Below are 25,388 nucleotides of genomic sequence, written 5' to 3' on the forward strand. Positions count from 1 at the left end.
GTAGCCTAGTGACTTGTGACGTCAGATGGCGCCTTGATTCCAACAGCTTGGGTGCTGCTAAATTACCAGCTGATCTGTCCATTATTCCAAAACTACTGAACAAAACTGCCTAAGCTGCCAATGAAACCTTTCAGATCTGCTCATAGCAACTGAATCAGTGTCTTCGTGGCCTTTTTAAGGAAAGAAAATACATGATGGTTTGTATTTTCATGTCCATATTCTGAAGGGAATTAATAGAGATTATCACCTCAAGTGCCTTTTCTGTTCCCTCCTGATACTCTTGGCAAATTCCTTTATTGTACATTTGTAAAATTACGACTTTCGGGATTCAGTGATATTTTCTTTCAATTCCGAGATACTCAATTCACATTCAATTCAGAGATATTCAGACTATAATACTTATGCCTCAAGTTCCAGGGGATTCAGGTGTGAGTTGTTGAATTGCTCTGTGTGTAAATCAATCATTAGGCCAGTTTCCTGAACCGCGTGTAATTCAGACTTGCAAATAACTGCCAGAGGAGTGTAGGGGTGCAGCGTGCCGAGGGAGATGAGCTGGGGTGTTCCTTGGGGTCCGCTTCCACGCACGGGGGGCGAGCACGAGCAGAAACTCGCTCTCACCTTCATGCCCAACTCGAGAGTCGCTGACACTCACCGTCGAGCTAAAGGCGTCCGCCAACCACGGCCCCTAAACTCCACCGACCCTTAGTCCTCTCCTTGCCTCACCTCTTGGTGACGCACAGCCACTGAGCGCTCCTTCCCTGTGTTGTGACAAGCTTGAGTGCACAAATCTGAGGTTTTACTTGCAATATTTCTGTAAGACACCCTACCCCACTTTTGTCTCTGGCCCAAACCAAAGGTCTAAGGGTCACCTTTGGTGTCATGTAAGATTTTATGATAGATTTTTTTTTTAAAGATTTATTTTATTTTAGAGCAGGAGGGGCAGAGGGAGAGAATCCCAAGCAGACTCCTGCCAAGCACGGAGCCCAACGCGGGGCTCGATCTCACGACCTGAGCTGAAATCAAGAGTCGGGCACTCAACCAACAGAGCCACCCAGGCACCCCTGTTTTGAGAGATTTTATAAACATTTTTAAGTCACAAAAAATACATACCTGTAATACCTTAATAAGACAATATATATAGTAAAAACGGACTGTGCCTTTTCCCCTAGTCCCTCTCCCTTAGGTAACCAATTGGAGTTAAGGATTCCAAATTGCTCCTGAGTCGGCCCTTGTCTTCTCTCCACGGTGGCTCTGAGCCCCAGTCACCCTGTCCCCTCTGGTTCCTGCCACAGCTTCCCTGCTCCTCCCTGAAATACACAGACCCGCTCTCGGGCCCTCCCTACTGAAGGTCCTTCGGGGCTTCATTGTAATTAGGATCAAGTCCAAACATCTTAACTAAGCCAGGCATTCTCAACCGTGGCTACGTGCTGCAATCACCTGGGGAGCAGTAAAAATATACTGAGGCCCACATCTTACCATCAGAAGTTAACTTGGTCTGGGGTGAGGGCCCTTTATCAGCACATTTTCAAAGCTCCCCAGATGATTCTAGTTGAAGCCAGGGAACTCCTGGCCTGAAGACTTGGCTCTGCATCCCACTACCTGCCTCTCCGGCTCCAGCCGTTCTCCCGACACCTTACGTCCCAGCCACAGCGAGGTAGGTCAGCTTTTCTATGGTGCACTGCTTCCCTGGCGAGTCTGGTTTTCGCCTTAGGCTCAGCTGTTTGAAACCATCGGCCATCATACTTCATGGCACAGCTGAGGTGGCAAGGACTCTGGGCAGACGAGTCGTGGAGCTCCTGGGAGTAGGCCCCCAGCTTGGCTCTGCCCTTGGCCCCTCTAGAGTCCTGCTGGGTACCTGCTCAAATTCCTCATTCCCCTCCCTGGTATCTTACCACCCTGGCCTGCCTTCAGCAAGAATCCGGTTTCTAGAAATTGTACATCCTTCTACCCTCCACCCTGCTCCTTGGCTATGGATTCCCACCTTTCCTAATTTCTCTCCCCTCCTGCAAAACCCCATCTTCGTCCTTGAATAGTCTGCCTTCCTGTCTTCAGCAAACGTCTTAAGTTTTTCTTTGAGGTCAAAACCTTCGATAAATGCTTGAGTCCGTTTGCTTAACGAGAGATGGCTGTGTGATGAACGAGTCCCTCGGAAGCGCTTCCTACCCCCGCGAGCTTCACACTCTTGCTGTTTGCGGAAACATCCGGCCCCGCGTGGAGGGTGGCGTCGGCTCTGCGGGCGGCGCCAGACCGCTCTCCCTTCCGGCTCCCGGGGAAGTGCCGGGCGGCTCCCGGACGGCAGGGGGCTGCGTGCGCCCCGCCCCTGACGGGATGAGCCCACCAACAGCGAGGCCGCTGTGTAAACGGACAAAAATGAGCTTTCCAAGGGGCAACTGCTATCGCATGTGTTAAAAATGGTCGGTTGGTGCCAAAGGAGCCCAGCTCGAGGAGCCCTGGGGAAGTGGCGGGCAGCCACCCCGCGGGCGACAGGAGAGCGACCCCTGCTCAGGCGCCTCCCCGCAGCTCTGCGGGCGGCCCCGCCCCCGGCCGCTCGCCCCGCCCCGGATATCCGGCCTGGCCCCGCCTCTCGGCCGGCAGGCAATATGGCGCTGCGCGAGGCGGCGAGCGGCGGTTGCTCTCTGCACTGGCCGCGGGTGTTGCTCTTCGGAGACTCCATCACCCAGGTACCGCCGCTCGGTCCTCACATGGCGGGTCACTTGGGCGTCCACGGCCGCGCTCTCTGGGCGACGGCCCCGCTGAGAGCTGCGGGCCTGGCAGCTCACTGGCTCTCCTCCGCACCGGGCTCCCGTCCTCCCGTCTGCCCCGCGGTTATCGAGGCCACCTCCCTGCACCCCGCTTCCAGGCATGGGCTGCCCCGGTGGCGGGATCTCCTCCGGGATGCCTGCAGCCTCCAGTAGCAGCCGCCTCCAGCGCCCCTTCGGACCCCCCCCTCCCCGCCGGCAGGGCTTCCCGTTTCTAGTCGCTCCTAGCTTCAGGGTAACGGTGTGGGTGGCGCAGTGCTTGCACACCCGTTTCCTGGAGCCCGTTTGACGGGTGAGCTGAAGTGCAGGGAAGTGAAGTGACTCGCCCAGGCGTGACAAAGCCTGAGTTCACTGCTTCCCGTCAGTTTTAGGGATAATCGGGAGACCCGGTACAAGTAGGGGCGCGTTGTTTTCATCTTAGTGTTTTCCTTTTCCACGAAACCTCCTCTGGTCGCTCGCAGCACGGACTGCACTTTGTGTCCCGCGCGGAGCTTCCGGGGAGGGTCACCTGCGGGAGCGCGGTGGCGGCTGAATCACTTGCTGAGGTTGTGTGCCGCCCGTTCCAGGCAGAAAACGCTTGGAACCAGGTCACCTCTGCTTCCTCTGGTGGAACAAGCTGATCTTGAATAAAATGTCCCCAAGAATAACGTAGTAATTCACCTTTTCACCCAAGATCACTTCAACTCATGTTAAGGAAAAATGCATGTTCTACTTCAGGGAGGAAGTACACTTTAAAAACAACAATTACTCCCGTGGTGTTTTGTGTTTCTTTTTTTTTCTTATTTGTCTCCTCAGACATGACTTCCTCAACCAATTTTCTGTGTATGTGACAATTTTTAGGCAAGAAGGGCAGTAAGGGCTTTCCAAATTTATAGGAATGTATATTTAAAAAAGGTTCACCCCGAGTTCTGTAATTAACTTCCTTCTTTTCAAGTATGGAAATGTAGTACAGCGTGGGTCTCGCTTCCTAACTGAATATACAACTGATTTTATCTCTTGTACATAAATTTCAGTAGCTATTCTAAGTAAAAATGACTCTAATATTCTCAATAAAAATGCAGATGACTGGCTCAAATCCAACTGATAGGGAAGAAAACTCCCCCTAATTTCCAGAGTGCTGCTGAGGTTTAGCTGTGGTAATTCCTAAAATGACCTCTGAGCAAAGCAAATGAAGAAGGCCAAAAAGTCAGGGAGGGTGAGAGGAAAACAGAAGGAGGTGATGACCAAAATGTCCCTTTCTAAAATGTGCTAATTACATCGATAAGTAGTAATGGACTTTTCCTTTTTCAGTTTTCTTTCCAGCAGGGTGGATGGGGAGCATCACTGGCTGACAGGCTGGTCAGGTGAGAATAGTTTCTAGACTGATACTTGAGTGCTTATTGATGGAAAACTATAACTGCATCTCAGAAGACAGAGTGAATGATACAGTTTCAAACAGTAAATTCCTCCTTTCTTCATCTTTGTGGGCCTTTCCTGGTTAATGTATATACAGGGTTGGGGGAGGGAAGGAGGAAGGGCAGGTGCTCAGGATTCAGCAAAAGTTCTGCCGGATGTGAAATAAAACCCTAAAAGTTGTGGAAAAGATACTGGGTTTGGAGCCAAACAAAATAGTTATTCACCATCTGAAGAAGTATTTTTTTTTTTTTTTTTTGCGGGTATGACTGTGGATATGATTTAAACGAGTAGTAAGGAATTCGATTGAAAGAAAGCAAAGTATATTCATAAACCAACGTTAGCATCATTTTTGGATAGAGGTTTTTGTCCCCCAAATTCTCTTTATAAAATATATTAGAAATACGGGCGCCTGGGTGGCTCAGTCGGTTAAGCGTCTGCCTTCGGCTCAGGTCATGGTCCCAGGGTCCTGGGATCGAACCCACATTGGGCTCTGTGCTCCGCGGGAAGCCTGCTTCTCCCTCTCCCACTCCCCCTGCTTGTGTTCCCTCTCTCGCTCTCTCTGTCAAATAAATAAAATCTTTAAAAATATATATATTAGAAATAGTGATGATTTTGGCATTTTATTTGCCAGACTTAAGGTAAGCATATGCTAAGGAAGTCATCAAAAGGGAAACACTGCTCCAATCCAGGAGGTTAAAAAATACTTAGAAATATTTTTCACATTAAAAACAGTAAACACAAGTATTTAAGAGTATCGGTAAACTGGTCAGGAGTTTTGTCTCTCCTTTAGAAGAAATAAGCTGGATGTACCACCAGCTTATTAATACTTGGTAATTTCTTCAGTATAATAAACACACCAAGGAAATATATTTTATTTCCAAATGTGAAATGTGTTTTAAAATGTCTTCACTTTCTCCTTCATTTTTATCCCCTAAACTAGAAATGAAAAATTTGACCTTTTTTGGGGGGCTTTTTCTGTTCCCAAATGCTTTCCGTAGTTAAGTGAACTTAATCTAGACATAGGAAAGTATCACCGGTTTTCCCTTCTGTCAAATGGGAGGGTTGTCGCTAAGTTTTACTGAGTGCCAGAAACTAAAATGCCTTATGTGTATTGACTCATGTAATCTTTACAACTGCCCTGTAGTACAGAGTGAGTGAGTCTCCGATCCATCTTCTAGCTGAGAAGAATAAGGTGGAGAGGGGTTTTGACAAGGTCGTAGAGCTAAGTGGCAGGTGGCCCGGCTCCAGAGCCCGTGGTCCTGAACCTCCTGAGATGATGAGGTCACCTGCTTTCATGGTGGGAGGCTGGAGATGCTAATGTGAGCTTGTTTAGACAGCTGGAACTTGAAAGTGCTCAATAAATAGTGGCGTTTATGTTTAGTAATCCAGTAACTGTTTAATTGGTCTATTAACCTTTTCTGAAAAGCTAAACACTTCAAGTGGCCTGGAAAACCAGGCATTTCAAATGCTTTACCAACACATAATTTTTACCAAATATTTCATAAATAGTGAATAATTTTAGTACTGAAATCCTGGTGAGAATTGGTAGTTTATGCTTGCCTAGAAGACCACTTAATTAGAAGTTATTTTTCAGGATTGAGAGAAGTTACAGGAAAAGACAGAGTTGGAGACGTGTGGTCTGTTGCCTCCCGTCTCTGACTCCTGACAAGCGCCCTGTGGCGGCCCACAGCGCAGAGCAGCCCCTCCAAAGAGGCCGCACCTCGGTGAACTCTTGCCCCTCCAGGCTCCCCGCCCAGAGTGCCCACCCCTGCTGGGCGCACTCACCCCAGCCACTCTCTCCGGAGGATTAGGAACTCAAATGCCACAGTGGGGCCGCAGAACCCAGGCTGAGGGAGCAGTGGCCCCGGGCGCCCCTGTTCTCCCACCAGGCGGGGCGGGCGGACCACTGGGAAAGCTAGGGGGCTGTGGTTGGCGCTGACTGGCACTGGGGGCCGAGAGAGCAGGCCGTTACACCCCACCATCCTTCTTTAGCGCCGGAACTGGGTTCTTTCTATTCCACCCCAAACAACTGCCCCTTAGGTGGACATTTTCTTTAGCTGTGTGAACACTTGGGGTGAATTTACTTTTTAAAGATTTCTTTCAGAGAGAGGATGCGTCCGTGCGGGGAGGGGCAGAGAGGCACAGAGGCACAGGCAGACTCCTCGCTGAGTGTGGAGGGGGAGGGACGGGGCTCGATCTCACAACCCCAAGATCAGGACCTGAGGGGAAGCCCGGAGTCAGAAGCTCCACCCACTAAGCCACCCCGGCGGCGCCCCGCCCCCCACCCCCAGCCCCGTGAATTTTTAATGTCAGCGTCAGCCATCTGTACAGCCCTGAACTGATTCGCAGCGGTTTGGGTTTTTTTTTTTTTTTTTTTTTGAAGTGTAATTAACATACAGTGTTATGTTGGTTTCAGCGTTAAATGTAACCCAGTTTCCAAGCTGTAAAGAGGTTACCTCACAGTAACTACATGGATAGTAATCTAAAATATATCATTGTGTCCCATAGGGACATCTTTTATGTTTTAGCATTATAAAAGCATTTTAATAATTCTTAAATCTATTTAAATCCTCTTAAAATTTATTGACATTTTCATTGGTTTTTTTTAGCCTTATCGCAGTATTTCTTTAAAGTACTTGAAGAACTTAAAGGGAGTTAGAATAAACTCAACTTTTTCAGTTTTTAAAAGCTTCTGCTGTTTGCTTTTAAAGATAGGCCCCTGCCTGGTTTATAAAATGGCTTAATCTACATTGTTTCTGGAAGGCAATCTCCTAGAGCTGGGTTGTTTGGCAAGGAATCTTTCAGTTCATTCTTACTCTTTCCCTCTTCATCTGAACTTAAATACTTGTTATTAGCCATGAATTTAAGTAAAAGTTTTTCTTTTTTATTTATTTGACAGAGAGGAAGCACAAGCAGGGGGAGAGGGAGAGGGAGAAGCAGGCTCCCTGCTGAGCAGGGAACCCAATGCGGGGCTCCATCCCAGGAGGCTGAGATCATGACCTGAGCCGAAGGCAGACGCTTAACCGACTGAGCCACCCAGGCGCCCCTAAAAGTCTTTCTTAATGTGCCAGTTTCTGTAGCCTTTGGAATAAGTTGGGCACTATTGATGATACTGTTCAAGCCAGAGAAATTCAGATAGCCTTCTCCTTTCAGAAGGGAACTGAAACAGTTTCAACCCTGGGCTTCACTCACTCGCCCTTTTTTCCTGGTTCATAGCCTTATAATAATGATTTTTTTTTCAATATGTAATGGCTGCTATTTATTGAGCTCCTTATGTGTGTCTGGTTACTTTTAGTCTTCACACTGCCTAGCAGATTAGGTATTAGGTTCATCTTTTGCAGTTGGGGAGCCTGAAGCTCAGAGAAATGAGATAAATGGCCAAGGCCTGATCTGGTAGTCAAGGGCAGGGAGGTCCAGACCCTGGCTGCTCTGATTCCAGACTTTCAGCTTTCCTGCCACATCACACAGGCCTTAGGGAGCAAGCTGCCTTGCCTTCTGGTTTTTTAAGCATTGCAGTGACTACACCATTGGAGGGGATGTAAAACAGACTCATCAGAATTCTAGGGTATTCTTTTTTTTTTTTTTTTTTAAGTAGGCTCCATGCCCGGCATGGAGCCCAACGTGGGCTTGAACCTATGACCCTGAGATCAAGACCTGAGCTGAGATCAAGAGTTGGACGATTAACTAACTGAGCCACCCAGGCGCCCCAAGAGTATTCCATTTTAAATTGAGTCTTTAAAATGGCCAGTCAGCTTTTTGTAATCATTACGCATGGAAAACACCAAGAAATCACACTTAGAAATTGTGACTGAATTTTGTTATTGTTGTCCCCAAGATTTATACATTTTCAGAGCTTTTTGAGTAGTGGCAAACCAAGTCTCCTCCGGTTGTCTCAGCCTCTGTTCCCTGGCCTTATAGCCCCGTGTTCTCTGCTGAGCTGTAGGAATTGGAACTATACACCGAAGTAAGCCCCATCGGTTTGTTAACCAGAAGTTGTACTCTGAGGGGTTTTTAAAATTTTCATTATGGACAACTTTAAGTGTCTGCAAACATACCGGGGGTCCCGGCCACTAAGTAAAGGAACAGGGACACAAACCCAGGCAACTAGCTCAAGATCCATGGTCTTCTCCTTGTACCCTACAGTACTGCGAATCAAACCATGTGTTTTTAAGAAGGCAAAACAAACTGAAACACTATATACATACATATATACATACATTGTGTGTGTGTGTGTGTGTGTGTGTGTGTGTGTGTGTGTGTGTGTATAAGTGATTGAATCAGAACCATGGGGGGCTACTGAGAATGATGTGCGAATACAGGTTCATCACCTACAACAAATGTGCCTCTCGGGGGCAGGGGGCTGTTGATAGTTGGGGAGGCTGTGCATGTGGGGGGCAGGAGTGTGCAGCTGTTCCTTTCGATTTGCTATACCCCTAAAATGCCTCTTAAAAAATAGTCTGTAAAAAGTCTCAAATCTTCTATATAGATATAGCCCCCCCCACCGCCGACGAACCATTGTTACTCTTGAGCTCCAGCTTGTTGGTGACTTTCCACCCAAGATGCTTGCTCAGGTTAACACCTGTCTGCTGTGAGCACCCTGTGACAGGACCCCAGCCCCCGCCACGCGCGAGTCTGCAGATGAGATGCCAGCCCCTTTGCTCAGCTATTCATAACCCCTCTTGTCAAGGAAAGACGACCTAGATCTTGGAAAGACTTTAAGGACAGCATGTTCAACTATGTTAATGCTCTTCTCAAAGTGAAAGCACGGCAGGGGCGCCCGGCTGGCTCAGTCCAAAGAGCCTGCGACTCTTGGTCTCGGGGTCATGAGTTCGGGCCCCACATTGGGTGTAGAGATGACTGAAATAAACTTTAAAAAAAGTGAAAGCACCCCAGAGCCATGTGACGTCAGCAGGTGCCACAGCCTGGAGGGCACACACTGTGGGTTCACTGCAGATGGACTAGAAACCTTTCTTTGCCCACAATTCATCTTTTTTTTTTAAATTCTTCATTTCAGAAAATGTGATGTTCTGAATCGTGGATTTTCAGGTTACAATACCAGATGGGCCAAAATCATCCTTCCAAGAATAATCAGGAAAGGGAACAGTCTGGACAGCCCAGTAGCAGTTACAATTTTCTTTGGTGCCAATGACAGCGCGCTGAAAGGTAAAAAAGCGTTCTTGTGTTTTCCTAATTCATCATTAGCTGTGTTTTGCGAGCGTGACCACACACATGTGGGGGGCGGGGGGGGGCACAGAGAGAGGGAGAACTTTTTTTTTTTTTTTAAGATTTTATTTATTTGAGAGAGAGAGAGCACAAGCGGGGTGAGGGGCAGAGGGAGAAGCACGCTCCCTGCTAAGCAGGGCTTGATCCCAGGACTCTGGGATGCGGACCTGAGCTAAAGGCAGATGCTTAACCAACTGAGCCACCCAGGCGCCCTGGAGAGGGAGAATCTTAAGTAGGCTCCATACCCAGTGGATGAGCCCGACACAGGGCCCGATCTCACGATCCTGAGATCACGACCTGGCAGAAAGCAAGAGTCAGGCACTGAACTGAATGAGGCACCCAGGCGCCCTGGCAAGTATTTTTTAAGCACTAATACTTAGAGCTGCTGAGTGTGGAGTGAGATGGGCACGCTGTTATGTAACTGGTGGGGAAACTTGTGATCTTTCCGGAAAGATATTTGACGGCATGCACCCCATCTAGAGATCCAGCCTAATAGTAATGCAGCAGGCAGATGTGCAGACGCCTGGGATGGTGTTTGGAATGGCAGACGTTAGGGTGCCACATGGTAAAATAGACGCATCAAGCTGGTCGCGCAACAACTAATCAAGTTTTTGAGGGCTACTAATGGACACGGAAATGCCCGTAATATAATGTTATGTGAAAAAAAAACAATATGGTTATGTATCTTCAGTGTGATCCCAGCGTGTGTGTGTGTGTGTTTTAAATATGTAAGCTCCATAAGGACAAAGATCTTCGTAGGTTTTTTTTTTTTAAGATTTTATTTATTTATTTGACAGAGACACAGCGAGAGAGGGAACACAAGCAGGGGGAGTGGGGGAGGGAGAGGCAGGCTTCCCGCGGAGCAGGGAGCCCGATGCGGGGCTCGATCCCAGGACCCCGGGACCATGACCTGAGCCGAAGGTCAAGTCAGGTCAACCGACTGAGCCACCCAGGTGCCCCACGGTGTGTTTGTTTTTTTAAAGTATATGTATCAACATGGAAAAGATTAGAAGTAGATCCAAGTGCCACCCGTGGTGTTCTGGGTGGTAGGATCATGGGTGACTTTATTTTGCTTCTATGATTATGCTTCCGTGTGGCTTGGAAAATGCCTGCAGTGAGTCTCGTGATACTTGCCTGTGAGGCCAGTTAGAAATGACCCTTTGCAGCCACGACGGGAGCCACGGCGCGCGCTTCTGGTGTGGTGGGCGCCTCGCTCTCGTGCGTCCCACACTTCGCTGGGTCCTTTCCACAACCCTGTCAGGGAGACCCGGTTACCCGCAGGTTACCAGGGAGGACACAGGAGCACAGAAGGGTCGAGCACGTATCCCAGGGCACCGGCTCGGATGGCCCGCGGCGCTGCCCTGCACGGCCCGGACTCGTGGCCACCGGGAGCCTCGGAGGTCTGCCGTGTGAAGAGCCGGCCCCGCGCGCCCCCCGCCGTCTCTGTCCTCGGGGCTCCCCCTGCCCGGCGCCATCGGGAGCCCCACGGGTCTGTGAACTCGTCTTACTCTTACCTGCGGTCCCTTGTAACAGAGGTGCATTTGGAGTATCCGTGTTCCTCCCGAACAGACGAGAACCCCAAGCAGCACATCCCGCTGGCCGAGTACGCGGCCAACTTGAAGAGCATGGTGTGGTACCTGCAGCGGGCCGGCGTCCCCGGCAGCCGCGTCGTCCTCATCACGCCGCCCCCGCTCTGGGAGGCCGCCTGGGAGCAGGAGTGCCTCCTGCAAGGTACGCGCGCCGCCTTCCGGGCCCGTGGGCCTCCGCTGCCGCGGCTCGGGCGGCCCGGCGACGCCGGGACTGTGGCCTGCCCCCCGCCGCACCCCGAGAGCCTGCGGCGCGGGGCTGGGACCCCGACGCCCGCACGTGGGGGGGGGGGGGCGTCCTCCGGGCCTCGCAGCGGCGCGAGCCGCCCTCCCCCTCCTCCCCGAACGCGGGCTCCTCCGCAGGCGCCGGGGCTCGGGCAGGGCGCCCCTGTTTCTGGGCCGCTCTCCGCCCAGCCGCACCGGGAGGCACTCTTGTCCCCACCGCTGTTCGTCTTTGCACTTTGAGGTGCTAAGCCAGGGCCTGGCCAGGTGCTCAGGACAGAAGCGACTGGAACCCGGTTCCTGCCCCTTGGGCCGGGGAGGGCGGTGGTCCTGTCAGTAGATACTCGCCACAACGTGATTAAGGGTCTAACAGACGTGTTGAAAGTCTGTTGAAAGTACAGAAGCAGAATCTGGAGATGTCCAGGAAGTTCCCCCGAGGAGGTAAATAGGGCAAGTTCACCCTGAAGAAGAGGACAGACGGGGAGGAGGGGGCCAGGCCCGCTGGCGGCAGACATGGAAGGGCGGTCGCGAGAAGTGGACGAACCGCCCCGTCGCGGCGCGGGGACCCCCCCCCCCCAGCGGCCGCCTGCCCTGAGGCCGGGCCGCGTGCCGGTGAGAGCCCGGGCGGCGCTTTCGGGGCTCACGGACCTGGGCGAGTGGCTTGGTTTTGAATGGACTAGGAGAAGAGCAGGACCTGGGGCGCAGTAGGCATTGTTCTGTGAGACTCGTTGCACTTCCGCAGACGTGGCTGAGGGCCCGGTGGAGGACCGCCCCGGGTTCAGCCGCCCGGGGCCTGAGCCACGGGCCGCGAGGACGTTCCCGGGAGGACCGGCCCGTCCGTTTCCGACTGGCCGGGGCCGCCTCAGCGCCGGCGGGGAGGGAGCCGCCCGCCCAGCCCCCGAGAGTTGGGGAGGACCAGCCTCCGCAGCCCCTCCCGGCTCTGCCCTTCTCGGGCTGAACCCCACTGAGCTTCACTGCAGTGCGGGGGGGGGGGGGGGGGGCTTCTCCTCCTCACACATCCAGATTCAGGGGTCTCGGCCCGGCCTCCCTCTCCGGCGCCCCCCTTCCTAGCCTCTGGGTGCGACGGCTGCCGCCGGCCTCTGCTCCCTCTGCACTTCTGTTCCATGTCCCCTGCGGTGACCAGCCACAGCCCCCTCCCGGGTAGCACAGCACACGGGAACCATCCTCCCCCCCCCCCCCCCCCCCCGCCCCGTCGGGTCCGGTGGTCCCTGCCCGTGCGCCAAGCATGGCCGGCCCAGGGCCAGCTGCCACCCGCGCGCTCTCTCCTCCACAGGCTGCAGATTAAATCGTCTGAACTCGGTTGTTGGCGAGTACGCGGGCGCCTGCTCACAGGTAGCCCAAGACTGTGGGGTCGATGTGCTCGACCTGTGGACCCTGATGCAGAAGGACACTCAGGTACGGGGCTGGCTCGGGCCTTGGGGTGAGCAGGACCCGACAGACGGGCCCCCGCTCTGTGTGGCTCTGCCTAGAGTGGCTCTGAGTAGGTACGACCCTTGTTGCTTTCAGCGATTAAACCAGAAAGCTGAGGGGGGGGGGGGGGGCTCGCCCGGCCTGGTTCCTCTGCGGGACCCAGCAGCTGCCATCCTTCTCCGGGACCCCTTGAACAGTCAGGAGTGAGCACAGAGTGAAATAAATGAGCCAAAAATGGTTCATATTAAGGACATTCAGGCCAAAATCTTTTAGCACTCCCACCCCCTACTGTAAAACTCATTAAAAGGTACAGTGATTATTTTAGCAGGACAGGGTGGTAGCTAAAAATCCTAGCTTGAACTAGGTGGGTCTAAATATTTTGTTTAAAGCCAGAAAGCCCACTTACCACTATAAAAGGTGAAAGCTGGCCCCCACACAGAGCGGTACAAGGAAGGCAGTCCGACGCTTTCCTGTAGTTACGGGTCACAGGACCCAGCAGCCCCCGCGCTTCAGCCCTCCTGTGGTTTCCCAGGCCAGGAGCAGCAGGGGACAGCGTGCAGAGTCCTGGCTTCATCTGGGTTGAACGTCCATCCGGGAAGTTTGGGAAGGCTGTACTGCTCCAGAAAAGGGAACTGCACACTACTGTGTCCTTTGAGATTTCTAGAATGGGAATGGGGGGTGGGGGTGGGCTTTCCTGAAAGGTCTTCTCCAAAATGGCAGAGAGGAGCACCGAGGCCTGGGGGAGGCCCTGGTCTGGAAGAGTTGTGAACCAGCTGGCCCGCAGGGACAGGGGCTCGGCTTAGGGCGAAGGCTGCTCCTCGGGGTTCCTTCCGCCGAACAACCTGCCCGTCCGCCTCATTGCTAGACTGGGGGAGTCAGAAACCGTGTGGCACCCGGGGCCCTGAGCTCTTCTACCAGCAGGTCGTGTTCACTTGTGCAGCCTCTGCCGTCTGAGGAGCTGGAAGGATGGCTCAGGCGGGCACCGAATGGTACGCGGTTCACGAAGCTCAGTGCGTACTGGGCAGCGAGCCTGCACCTCCCGAAGGGCTGGCGAGCAGCGGGCCCCTCACGTTTAACTGTGCTCTCCTCCCACACAGGACTTCTCCTCCTACCTGTCAGATGGGCTGCACTTGTCACCGAAGGGAAATGAGTTTTTATTCTCCCACCTTTGGCCCCTGATAGAGAAGAAAGTCTCCTCCTTGCCTTTGCTGCTCCCGTACTGGCGAGACGTAGCAGAAGCCAAACCGGAACTAAGTCTTCTGGGAGACGGGGACCACTAGCCACCGAAAACCCCGTCTGGCCATTAACTACGTGACAAAGATCCCAAGACAAGTGAGCAGACCTTTGCTCATGACCTTGGAATAAAAACCACTGAACCTCTGCCACCAAGATTAATAAAAACGTTAGAATTTGTAGGGAAGCTCTGTACCTCGGTACGCTGTGTTGTGGAAATATGTGACTGAGGCGGCTGTCCTCAGCGCCCCAGCCACAGAACCAACCCTGGGCAGCTTGTTCATACGTGGGAAAAAGGTAAAGACAAATTTGTTTAAAAAGTCACAATTTTATAAAAAAATTTTCTTACATTGAGCTGGGAACCGTTCACTCTCACATACACCCACTCACCTTCTATCAGATTCCAAAAGTATAACTAAACTATATCAGGACTAGTTAAGACAGCAAACACCACAAGGTATAAGTTCAAGTATTAGTGTAACAGGCATCTGCATAATAAACGTCCTTAGAAGATTCGATTTATCACAGGTTCAGTTAATTGCCCTCAAAATTTACAAATTATCTCCGTTAGAATGTGTTGGCTAATGAGCACATCTCAGCACTTAGGGGGGAAAAGCTTTTAACTATAATTTTAAGGAAATCAAGAGTTCAACTTGATGGTTTTTATCCTTCACAAAGTAAACGCACACAGTCCCGAAGCACTAAAGCAAGAAGTGATGTGCAGGGTCCACCTCCGGGTCACCACCAGGGGTTTTCAGGAACCGGTGGGGGGGGCGGGGTTGGGGGGGTGGTGGTGGGGGGAGCCGCAGGCCCAAGAGAGGCAGCGTGCCGCCCCCTGCTCAGCACAACGCCTCGGCCTTTCAAGACCACCATTCTTTGGGGAGAACTAGCTCACGTACTTCTTGGCCACCAGTGTTTGCAAAGAGGAAACCATGCTCTCATTTTGAAGTTGTTTAGGTTTTGTGAATGGCGAGCCCTTTACGAACACAGCAACAGTACTAGACAAACTTAAAAAACAAAAACTGCCCGGCCAAGTGGGGCTCTGAGCAGTTGGCAGGATTCTGTAAATTCAGTTTAGCTACCTGTAAGCTAGACTGTGTTTTAATTCGTAGAATCTGAAATACCGTATTAGCACATCTATCTTTAGGAGTAAGCTGGGTGATTCTCCCTGCTGCTAAAAGCTCTGGGTAATGCCTAAAAACAGAACCCACACCTTGGAAAGGATGTATAACTCCGTTTTCTCTCCTTTGTCTTTACCTGAAGGCAAAAAAATAAAATCTGTGTTCCAGTTATCCTCACAAGTAACTGCTAAATGCCTCCTGATAGCGGATCATTACAGTGTACATAAAAAAAAGAAAACAAAACAAAAAACTGATCATCTCCTTAATCAGTGCTCTTCTCAATAAAAAGGTCAATTTACAAAAATGTAAATATTCATAACCTAATCCAGCTGTATTTTCTGCTTTTGCACCACAGGTTGAAGGGTATTTTAAAAACCAAAAAAACTAAAACCTGAAAGCCTCAAAATAAGCTAGATTCACCTTACCTCTTCCAAAGGACAAGGGCCTAAGCACACAAGTATTTCTGTGTGTGAAGGAGTCCAAACACATGACCAGCATCTGCTGTGAAGTCCCTTATTTCTCCCAAATCTTCACAAAATGGACGACGGGATTCCGAGTCCGTCGTACCAAAAGCCCGCGCTCAGGAGGCCCTAGCCTAGCACTCGGTCTCCTTGCTGCCCACGCGGTTCTGACGCTGCAGCTTGAAGGAGGCGGCCTTCTCGCTTCTTGTCACCGGACGGCCCGTGAGGTCCTCAAAGGACTTGGCGGCGGTGCTGCTGTTGGGAAAGGGATCCTTCTCGAAGCCGTCCTCGTCCACGTGCGAGTCTGTGCTGGGGTCCTCCTGGATCGTGTCCATTCGCTGGGGCTCCAGTTTGGGAGCCGCGGGTACCGGCGGCACGGGGGCGGTCTGCAGGGGCTGCGGGCGGCCGGGGGTCTGGGGTGCAGGAAAGGGCTTGATGATGCGAACCGAGGCCGAGTCCATGCTGCTTAGCATTTCCACGTTCTGCAAAGACACGGAGTCAAAGACGGATCCAGGTCCTACAATTCCAACCTCTTCCGCCACCCCCCCCACCCCGTCTACGGTCTGGGCACCATGACCCCCTCGCACTAAGCAAAGCATGAGGTGAGGCTCCCCCACCTTCCACATGTCCTGACAACTGGCCATTTGAAGACCCAAAAGAGCACTCACAAGAAACAATCCTATCAAGTCAGGATCCCAAGACAGGGAAGGTTCTCCAAACATTAAATTAGGTCAGTGCGGAACAGCTCAATCAGGGCCGGGGGGGTGGGGGGCAGAGCAGCCCTCCTGTTTAAACCTCCAACCGCGCGACTAAAGGAGGTTCCAGCCTAGAGCCTTCCTGCCGCAACAGGACCTCCCACCAGCCGAAGGCGGCACAGCCGCAGGGGCTGCCGGCCCTCACTGGGGTAGCCACCAGAAAGCCCTGGAAGAGACTGCTGTGTGCAGGTACTTACGCTGGGGTGGAACAGAGACAGAGACTCATACTGCTTATCCAGTTTCTTATCCTAGAAGGAAAACGAGTAGGCAAAGGTCATTCTTACAAATAATTCAGTTACACGCTCTCTCCCTTTAGGCTCCTCCTAAGCGAAGAACCACCTCAGAACATGAGTTTGGCAAGTATCATGTCCAGTAGAGGAGAAGACTTTCTTACAGAAACTTCACGAGTTCTGCCACCAGCCCGCAAGTGCTTCCTTCGCCCTTGAGGCCATCGGTGTTTTGGTGTCAACTAAGGAACCAGTCAGGGAATGCTTAAGTACAATTCTCCTGGGAGATTTCCCCAAAGGCACGTCCGTGTGTGTGCAGGGGTCAGACCAGGGCAGTGCTGACCGCAGGGACAGCTGCCGGGGGTTAGGGACGCTGCGGGCAGTCCCACCTGGCACTGGCCTCCAAATGCCCCAGCCCGCCATGGCCTCAACACTCTCAGCTGTTTCCAGAGTTTACTGTGGCCCAAATTCTTAGAGGAACAGCCTGAAGTCCCTCCATCATACTTCCACAGAAGGCTGAACACCTGGTTCCATCCCGATGTGGAACAGAGGACAACGGGCAAGGCAGGAGGCGGAGCCTGAAACTCTAGGCCTGGCTTCCAGCCCAGCTGCCCCCACACATTCTGTGGTCGGCGACAAGGCACCACCCTCCCTCCTATCTAGCGGCTTTGCTCCAAAACCAAGGGTCAGGCCTCAGTCCACAATGGCAACTTGCAACGCAGAGTAGATTGGCCTCGCCAGTAAAAACAACAGTGATTGATGGCACTCAAAGCTCCGACTGTGTCCCCTTAACACAGCTTTGCTTTAGCAGGGCTGCTCCCTAGATTTCCCTCCCCACACCCTCCACGCCCCCCACCCTGAGGAAGAGCTGCTCGGTGAGAGGGCCCCGGCACAACCGGAAAGGAAGCAGAGGAAGTAAAGACTCCTGAGAGGGGCGCCTGGGTGGCTCAGTTGGTTAAGCATCTGCCTTCAGCTCAGGTCATGATCCCGGGGTCCTGGGATCAAGTCCCACATCGGGCTCCCTGCTCAGCAGGGAGTCTGCTTCTCCCTCTGCCTCTGTTCGTCCCCCTGCTTGTGCTCTCTGTCGAATAAATAAAATCTTAAAAAAAAAAAAAAGACTCCTGAGGGGCAGCTGTGCTGGAATCTTCCAAGTGCTCACATGAGGGGACACTGCCCAAGAGTTCCAGAGCACAAGCCTGGAAGCCTGGGTCTGATTTCTCATCTCTACAGCAGACAAATCATCATTTTCCCAAAGAAGCAAGGTGAATGGAGTTGTAAGGATGAGTTTTATAAAGTCCCCAAGTTTATAAATCACGTGGAGTTATTAGAGCCCAATTCACCTTGTTAGCTGTTACTCATTTTGAAGGAGAATAATAAAGATTGCTCCCCCTTAGATTTAATACCCCATACAATAAGGTCAGGAATCTATACGGTAGAGGGGTGCCATCTTTGGAATGCTGAGGTTTGTTATTTGTTCTATTATAACAAAGCCTGAAACGCTCATTTCAAAGCTTCACTCAGAGGCCCTAGGCAAATCCCGCGAAACAATCTCCTGGGCTCGGAAGTATAACATTCCTCAAATTATATATGAGAACAAATATCCCCATACAAAAAGCATTAATTCTTTTAAAAAACAATTAGCTAAACTTTTCCCAGGGAATAACACCAAAAAAACGCCACTGGAAACATCAGGTCAGATCTTGCTAAGAACAAATTTTATCTTTTCTGAAAGTTGTAAGGTTGGAATTGCTCAAAATTCTGATAAAATGTCTCATTACCTGCAAGTTGGCGACTTACCACGCAATGGACAAGAATGCTGAAGGGGATCCAAAATATCAGGGAGAAAACCAGGACGGAACCTACGATGTTGTCCGCTAAGAACTTTCCTGTGAACAATTCCAAACAGTGAATGTTTTCATCAAGTACTTCAGATGCTCAAAACTGAATGCTCTTAGCATATTATCGTCGTGTCGCATGCCACGGACTGCCGGCCAGGTGGAGCTAGCGAGGCGGCCGAAAGCAGCGTGTCACCTATGCCAGCCCGGACCGCCGCCCCCCACCACGGGTGCTCTTCCCCAAACAGCCCCGGGGTCCATGTGGAGAAGAGACATAACACGACCCCCGGAGTGATGGCGTCAGCGACGATAAGCATACAGAAGGCTGCTGCTCGCAATGATGCATGACAAGGACAAAGCTGCTGCTAACCGGGTATTATTTTTGTGACTATAAATTATGAACCCTGCAAGACAGAATACATCGCTGCTTCTGCAAAATCTGAAGCCCACTTTTTGTTTGTTTCGAGGCCCACATCAAATAGGATTCAGATTTAAAACCTAGAGAACTGAACCATGCTTATGGTGTCAGGTGTTCATTTTAAGAAGTCAGTATTCTGACAAAGTATGGACTTTTCTCTGTCTGACAATCTGTGCGCCTGCACTACACAGGGGGATGGCTAGGAGGCCATTTTACCTTAGCTGACAAAGTTGTTTCAACAAAAGCTGTGAATATTTCCGTCTGCTGTTGCAGGATTAGAGCATATTAATCTGAAAACATACTTTTCTCCTGTCATCACCGAAATCGGCTCAGCTCTAAGCAAACAGACACCCAGGGATATCACCTACCAAAAGTATTGATGCTCAGCTGGTCAATGAAGTCCCAAAATCGCTCGATGACATCCTGTACTCGCTTCTCACACTTGCCCTGTGAACAGGAAACACCCAGTATTGCCCTGAAAAGTACTGCATGCTGTAGAAGCAGCACGGCTGTGTACAAATAACCAACATGGAAGGCTTTGTAAAATCAAACCTGCAGGGGACCCATTTTTTGACACAAGACTTAAGTAGGATATACTTGTCATTGACACTTCCACAACTAGTCCATTTTTATAAGTGAATTTAGAATTCCCAGGAAACGAAACTTGAGAAAACCAATTTTGTTTAAGACAGGGCACTCTAGCAAGGGCTCTACTGACCACACACGCACGCACACACAGAACAGGAGGAACCTAACCAGACTGCCTGGGGAAACGGGCCTAACCCCTTTAAATCCACTTCTGTGACTCTGCAGGAATAAAATGTGTTTCTCTAGAGAATAAGAGGGTCTGACGCAGGTGCGTTGAGCCACCTCTTAGTCCTTCCTGTATCAGCACTGGTTTCAAAATCAAAACTTGCACTTTCATAATCTTAGTCAATTTTATCATTGGTTTAGAAAACCACATAATTAACTCTCACTGCCTAAAAGGAACCAACTTTACCATAAAGGCCCCTGCAGGTCCCACCCAGTCACTGGACTCAGGGTCCCCTGCCGCGAAGAGCGAGCACTCCGGTTTCCCTCGGGGTCAGCCCCACAGCCTCCCCCAGATAGCCGTGCCGACGACAGCAGGCGGTGGGTTACGAAGGCGGGCGGCACTCCTTCCACTGGCAAAATCAAGTCTTTACAGTATCAAAACTGCCCGTCTGGCCGTTACAGAAAAAGCTGTGCGTACGTAAATACTCACATTCATGTCACAGAAGCCCACCGTACAGGGCTTCCCTTTCCTCAAGAATAAGTTCTTCTGTTCAGCATCAACGTAGGGCACACACCGGCCCGAGGGGTCCCTGCAGCACACCTTGCACGAGTTGTCGGTTTCTGGAACAGAACCAGGGAGCATATGGACAGCTGGGGTGCAGACACAACGCTCCTCCTTCCCGCCTCTCCTCCCCACCCTGCTCCCGACGGGAAAGGAAATGCATTTATTTTTCATTTCAACAGCAAACTATCCCTCATTTACCCCCAAAGACTAACTTCTGAGTTCAGGCTCCTTGGTCCCCAGAGAGGCCACAAGGTAAAAACAATTTACACCAAAGAGTTTCCTTTAACAGATTAAAAGCCAAATTATTCTACTTCAGGTCCTTTGTTTCCCTTCATCCCAACATTCTTATGACACCGCTGCTTTCAGCCCTGGGTGTCTCCGTTCCAAACACACCCGAGGAGAACCAAGGCTCCAGGGAGAACCAGCAGAGCCGCAGCAGGACAGGACAGCCCGGTGCAGACGGGATGGGGCCGCCGCAGGACGTGCGCACGGCGGCTGAACCAAGACGCCCTCCATCTAGACCTACCGCCCACGGCACGTGGGCTCACAGAACCAACTGGGCACCACATAAGCCACGTGCCACGCACACCAACAGCAGAAACGCCCAAAAAGTCAACTGGCAACGGAACTCCGGACAGTACGTGACCCAGAGGAGGTCCATAGCTACACTTGGGAGAAACTGAAATCAACTAGAACACAAAAACCAGCAAATCCACTTTAATGGGAAGAGAAAAACCTTTTCATCATTCATTCATTGATCAAGCATTTCCTGGGCATTTACCATGTGTCCTTCCAGGGCATCACCAGCCTCCTGCCACTCACTTGGGAAATTACTTATTTGGCATCTACTGTATGTCATCTTCCGTATTTACGTGCCTGTCCCCCCGGGGAAGAGCTGCCTCCTCCACTGTGCACATGGGGAGTCCCCAACCTAGCGGCTCTCACTTCAGGGGTGTTGTGAAAGCAACAGAACTCTCCTGAGGTGAGGCAGGGCGGGAAGCTTGGAGCCCGGTCAGTCCCTGAGGCCCCGTCCCAGACCCAGGAGTTCCAAAACTAGAAGGTGGAAAGCTGAGGACAAGTCTGAGAAGCCAGCATGATGTCACCAGCCACCGCTAGGCGAGGCCCCTCCCTCAGACATCTGGCAGGGAGCGGAGGGCAGCGGGCTCAGCCCTGGTGACAACAGCAAACACCCCGACAGGCAGGGTCAGACCCTGGAACCGGCTCTCTGGCTGAGGTCCTGAAGGAGCGTGCGAGCTCACAGCCGGTGAGCTGCAGACGGCGCCCCTGCCTTCCCGGTGTGTAAGACATGGCGGGCGGGGCGCAGCGAGGACAGACCTCCATCCACCCACGCAACCGCAACCATATTCCCTCCTCTCCCACCCCGAAGCCGGCCACATGGTCTGAAAATGGAGCAAGAAGGAAGACCGATAGGCCAGTTTTCACAGACAAGACGGAGGAGCCAGGATCTGAATCCAGAGAGCTCTCACAGACCGCCCTGCCCTCCTCCCGACCCTGGCTGGGTTCTCCCCACCGCCCTGGCCAGCAGTGAGTACTGCTGGGCCCCCGGAGAGGGACGGGGCCTGGCAGACACAGACCATCTCCCCTCCTGCTGCAAGGACGCAGCACGACGTGTGCTCACCGTTACACGCACAGGACTCCAGCCGCTGCTCCCGCTCACAGAAGGGAACGCACTTCCCATCTTTACACTTGCCGAGATCCAAGCACACCGTGTCATCTGCAGCATTGCCAGGAGGGGGGCACTCACTGCTGTTACCTGGAAGCATGCAGCAAGCACACAGGTCACCGTGAGTCCCACAGCCACCAGTCCTACAGGAGCAGGCCTCTGATGCTCACCAAAGTTAGCACCGCGTTTCACAAAGGGCACAAAGTGGCATGGGGGGGGCGGGGGCAGAAGGCCAGTGGCGCACATCCATCGGCCAATAAGCATCGAGTGCCTGGCTGGACACCCAGCCCTGCGCGGTGCAGGTCCCCGCGCTCCCAAACCGCCCCTCAGCCACTATGTACCGTTTTATTTTTACCTTTTTATTGTGACACATACCTACATATAACAGGACACATAGATACGTAATATAGACGCGCTACGAAACAGACATTCCAGCGGTCACTCAGACTGAAAAGCAAGCTCTGCAGGAAGGCTCACGGCTGGCGGGGCCCCTCCAGCCTCACCAGCGGCCGCTCCCAAGCCCTCACCTCAGCCGGCCTCCCATGTCTTCACCTCTCCAAGGTCTCTCCCTCGGAACCGTAACATGTGCTGTTCGGTCTACCCGGAATGTTCTCGTTTCCACCCTGGGGGGCACTGGCTGGCTTTTTCTCACCCTTAGATCTGGCTCAAAGACCTCCTTCAGACCTCAAGGGGCCCTACTTTCACCCCACTGTGCTCCTTCGTTACTGCTACTTCTCTCCTTCAAGCACACATCTTGCAATTTACATCTTTTTTTTTTTTTTTTAAAGTAGGCTCCACGCCCAGCAGGGAACCTAGAACAGGGCTCAAACTCATGTCCCTGAAATCGAGACCTGAGCTGAAGGGCACCTGGGTGGCTCAGTCGGTTAAGTGTCTGCCTTTGGCTCAGGTCATCATCCCAGAGTCCTGGGATCGAGCCTCACATTGGGCTCCTTGCTCTGCAAGGAGCCTGCTTCTCCCTCTCCCACTCCCCCTGCTTGTGTGCTCTCTCTGTGTCAAATAAATAAAATCTTTAAAAAAAAAAAAAAAAAAGACCTGAGCTGAGATCAAGTTGGGCACTCAGCTGACCAAGCCACCCAGGCGCCCCTCAATTTACATCTAGGTGATGATGGGTTTTCGGTTCCCCTCTCGGACTGGTGAGCTCCACGAGAGCAAAGAGCAAATCTGTTAATGAATCAACTTACGTCGAATCTCTACCACACACCATAAGTACGCCAGACATTTCTTAAACGAACCAATGATTCTTCCAGACAAAAGAAAAGCCACAGAAGGATGTTAAATTCAAAAGAGAAGCTGGAATGAGGGGCTCATTCTGGAAAATGAGCAACACACGCAGTCAAACATGAGCCACAAGAAGAGAACGAGTACACGCGAACAGAGGACAGTGACCAGAGCTGGAGGCCTGGCCCGTCGCCTGACGGACGGGACCGATCCATGGGGTCTGAAAGAACTCGGACTTCAGAGTCAGTGGAGCGGTGACAGGAAACTTAAGGGAACCTGCCCTGGCTCAAACAAAAGCAGCCTTCCATGAAGTACCCAGTATACACCATACGCTAACGCAGGCATGTCACATGTGCCTCTGGCCTGACGAAACCCTTTACGGCGCCGGACACTCAGTGCCGACGGGACAGGCATGTAACAAGCTTGCTGCCGCTGAAAGCAGGCTGTGGGAAAAGGGCAGCACTCCCGTGAAGGGTCGGGGACACCGAGCTGCCACGGTATTTTCGGTGTGTTCTGCTGCCCCGAACACATACATGCAAAATGCCCCGTGAGTATCTGCAGAACATCTGTGCTCAGAAGACTCAAATCACAGTATCAGACACAGAGGAAAATCATCACAGTGCCACCGAGGTCCCTGGGCTCACGAGGCTCAGGGTGCATCAGACCCAGCGGGCAGACCGCTACGCCGGTTCTCAGAGCTGCCCGGGGCACGGGGCCTGGGGGGGGCGGGGAGGGGCCAAGAACGTCCACGTCTAACAAGGTCCTGGGTGATGCTGACGCTGCTGGTTGTGAATGCTGAGTCCTTATAATGAGTTTATGTTCTGCTAGCTGCTCCTTCCCATAAATATCAAGGGAACAAAAGGCTATTTGATAAGAACGAATAAAGTTTTTCAAAGTGCTTTGCTTAGGCTTATTTAAAAAGAACATTTTTCTGAATCTGCTTTATTACTAAAATAAAGACTGAAACATTGAGCACAGCTAGAAAATGTTCGTGTGAAGCTTGACTGGGACGTTCCAGCTCCTGACAAGTGGCAAACTATGGTCATGCCCATAGACCTCAGAATGCAAGAGTCATGGCGGCATCTTATAAAATGCACATCGAAAAGGCAAAGGAAAAAACAAACTGAGACAAAGCTTCGCTAGAAAGGCTATAATCCAAAAGACAACTAGTGTTGCCGAGGACGTGGACAAACAGGAAGCCTAAGACACTGCTGGGGGGAATGTAAAATGGCGCAGCCGCTGGGGAAAACAGCCTCGCAGCTCCTCAAATGATGGAACAGTTACCACAGGACCCAGCGATTCCGCTCCTGGGTCTAGACGGGGCAAAGACAGACATACAACCACACAAAAACTTGCACACAAATGTTTGTAACAGTGTTACTCATCATTGGAAACTGCCAATAATCCAAAAGTCCATCAACTGATGAATGAATGAAACAAAATGTGGCACATCCAAAGACAACGGGCGATCACTCAGCAATAAGAACAAATGAAGTCCTGCTTCGTGCTATGACATGGATGAATCTTGAAAACGTGATTCTGAATGAAAGGAGACAGCTATAAAGGGCCACATACTGTAGGATTCTGTTTATATGGAATGTCCAGAACAGGCAAATACACAGAGACAAAAAGTAGATTACTGGTTATCCGGGGCTGGGGGTGGTGGGGGCAGTGATGAGGAGATTCAGCAAGGGCTACAGGACACAGGTTTCTTTTCGAGGTGATGAAAATGTTCTAACACTGACTGCCAGTGGTTGCACAAATGCAAACACTAACTGTACACTTTAAATGGGTGAACAGGGCGCCTGGGTGGCTCAGTCTCATTAAGCGTCTGCCTTCGGCTCAGGTCATGATCTCAGGATCCTGGGATCGAGCCCCGCATCGGGCTCCCTGCTCAGCAGGGAGTCTGCTTCTCCCTCTGCCTGCTGCTCCCTCTGCTTGTCCTCTCTCTCTAATACATAAAAATAAAATCTTTAAAAAGAAAAACTAAAGCTTCTGTTCCAAGGTGGACAACAGATAGGAGGAAGGTATATGCAACTTTTAAACCAACTGAATCATCATACAATGACTCTTCCAACAATAGCAAAATGACAGGAAACCCAAATTTTTTAAAAGCGAACCCAACAGGGGCACCCTGCTGGCTCAGTCATTTGAGCATGTGACTTTTTTTTTTTTTAGGTTTACTTGAGAGAGAAAGAGAGAGAGCGCAAGAACACACGAGAGCGTACGTGATCAGGGAAAGGGGCAGAGGGGAGGGAGAGAATCTAGACTTCCTGCTGAGCGCATCCAATGCAAGGCCTGATACCATAACCCTGAGATCGTGACCTGAGCCAAAACCAAGAGCTGGACCACCTACGCACCCCAGAACATGCAACTCTTGACCTCAGGGTTCTGAATTCAAGCCCTATGTCGGACATGGAGAATACTTCAAATTTAAATTAAAAAAAAAAAAAAAAAAAGGACCACATATATGAATTGGCT

The 25,388-nt window shown here is 51.4% G+C and overlaps 2 protein-coding genes across 10 annotated transcripts in view; one reads left to right on the plus strand and one right to left on the minus strand.

Annotated features, from left to right (window-relative positions):
* The first annotated feature begins 2,579 nt into the window (after nucleotides 1-2,579).
* IAH1 (isoamyl acetate hydrolyzing esterase 1 (putative)) lies at nucleotides 2,580-14,036 on the plus strand. 5 transcript variants are annotated; one of them, XM_028099295.2, is made up of 6 exons: nucleotides 2,580-2,681; nucleotides 4,050-4,102; nucleotides 9,169-9,317; nucleotides 10,911-11,108; nucleotides 12,480-12,601; nucleotides 13,714-14,036. In XM_028099295.2, exons 1-6 carry the CDS (start codon nucleotides 2,601-2,603, stop codon nucleotides 13,894-13,896), a joined length of 786 nt encoding a protein of 261 aa, XP_027955096.1. In that variant the 5' UTR covers nucleotides 2,580-2,600; the 3' UTR covers nucleotides 13,897-14,036. The 5 variants fall into 5 exon arrangements, with proteins under 5 accessions (XP_027955096.1, XP_027955097.1, XP_027955099.1 ...); XM_028099296.2 differs by having other exon boundaries at nucleotides 10,947-11,108; XM_028099298.2 differs by having other exon boundaries at nucleotides 9,201-9,317.
* A 121-nt stretch (nucleotides 14,037-14,157) lies between these two features.
* Nucleotides 14,158-25,388, minus strand: part of ADAM17 (ADAM metallopeptidase domain 17) — a 60,364-nt gene continuing 49,133 nt past the window's right edge. For all 5 annotated transcript variants that reach the window (XM_028099291.2, XM_028099293.1, XM_028099294.1 and 2 more), the window contains 6 exons: nucleotides 21,624-21,758; nucleotides 19,910-20,040; nucleotides 19,035-19,113; nucleotides 18,211-18,299; nucleotides 16,384-16,434; nucleotides 14,158-15,913 (listed from right to left, as the gene is read on the minus strand). In XM_028099291.2, the coding sequence (XP_027955092.1) occupies nucleotides 15,566-15,913; nucleotides 16,384-16,434; nucleotides 18,211-18,299; nucleotides 19,035-19,113; nucleotides 19,910-20,040; nucleotides 21,624-21,758 (833 nt within the window). In that variant the 3' untranslated portion in view covers nucleotides 14,158-15,565. The remainder of the gene's footprint in view (nucleotides 15,914-16,383; nucleotides 16,435-18,210; nucleotides 18,300-19,034; nucleotides 19,114-19,909; nucleotides 20,041-21,623; nucleotides 21,759-25,388) is intronic.

This window comes from Eumetopias jubatus, unplaced genomic scaffold (genome assembly GCF_037043125.1).
Source record: "Eumetopias jubatus isolate StellerSeaLion01/CBP00866 unplaced genomic scaffold, mEumJub1_p1.0 scaffold_9, whole genome shotgun sequence".
Lineage (NCBI taxonomy): Eukaryota > Metazoa > Chordata > Mammalia > Carnivora > Otariidae > Eumetopias > Eumetopias jubatus.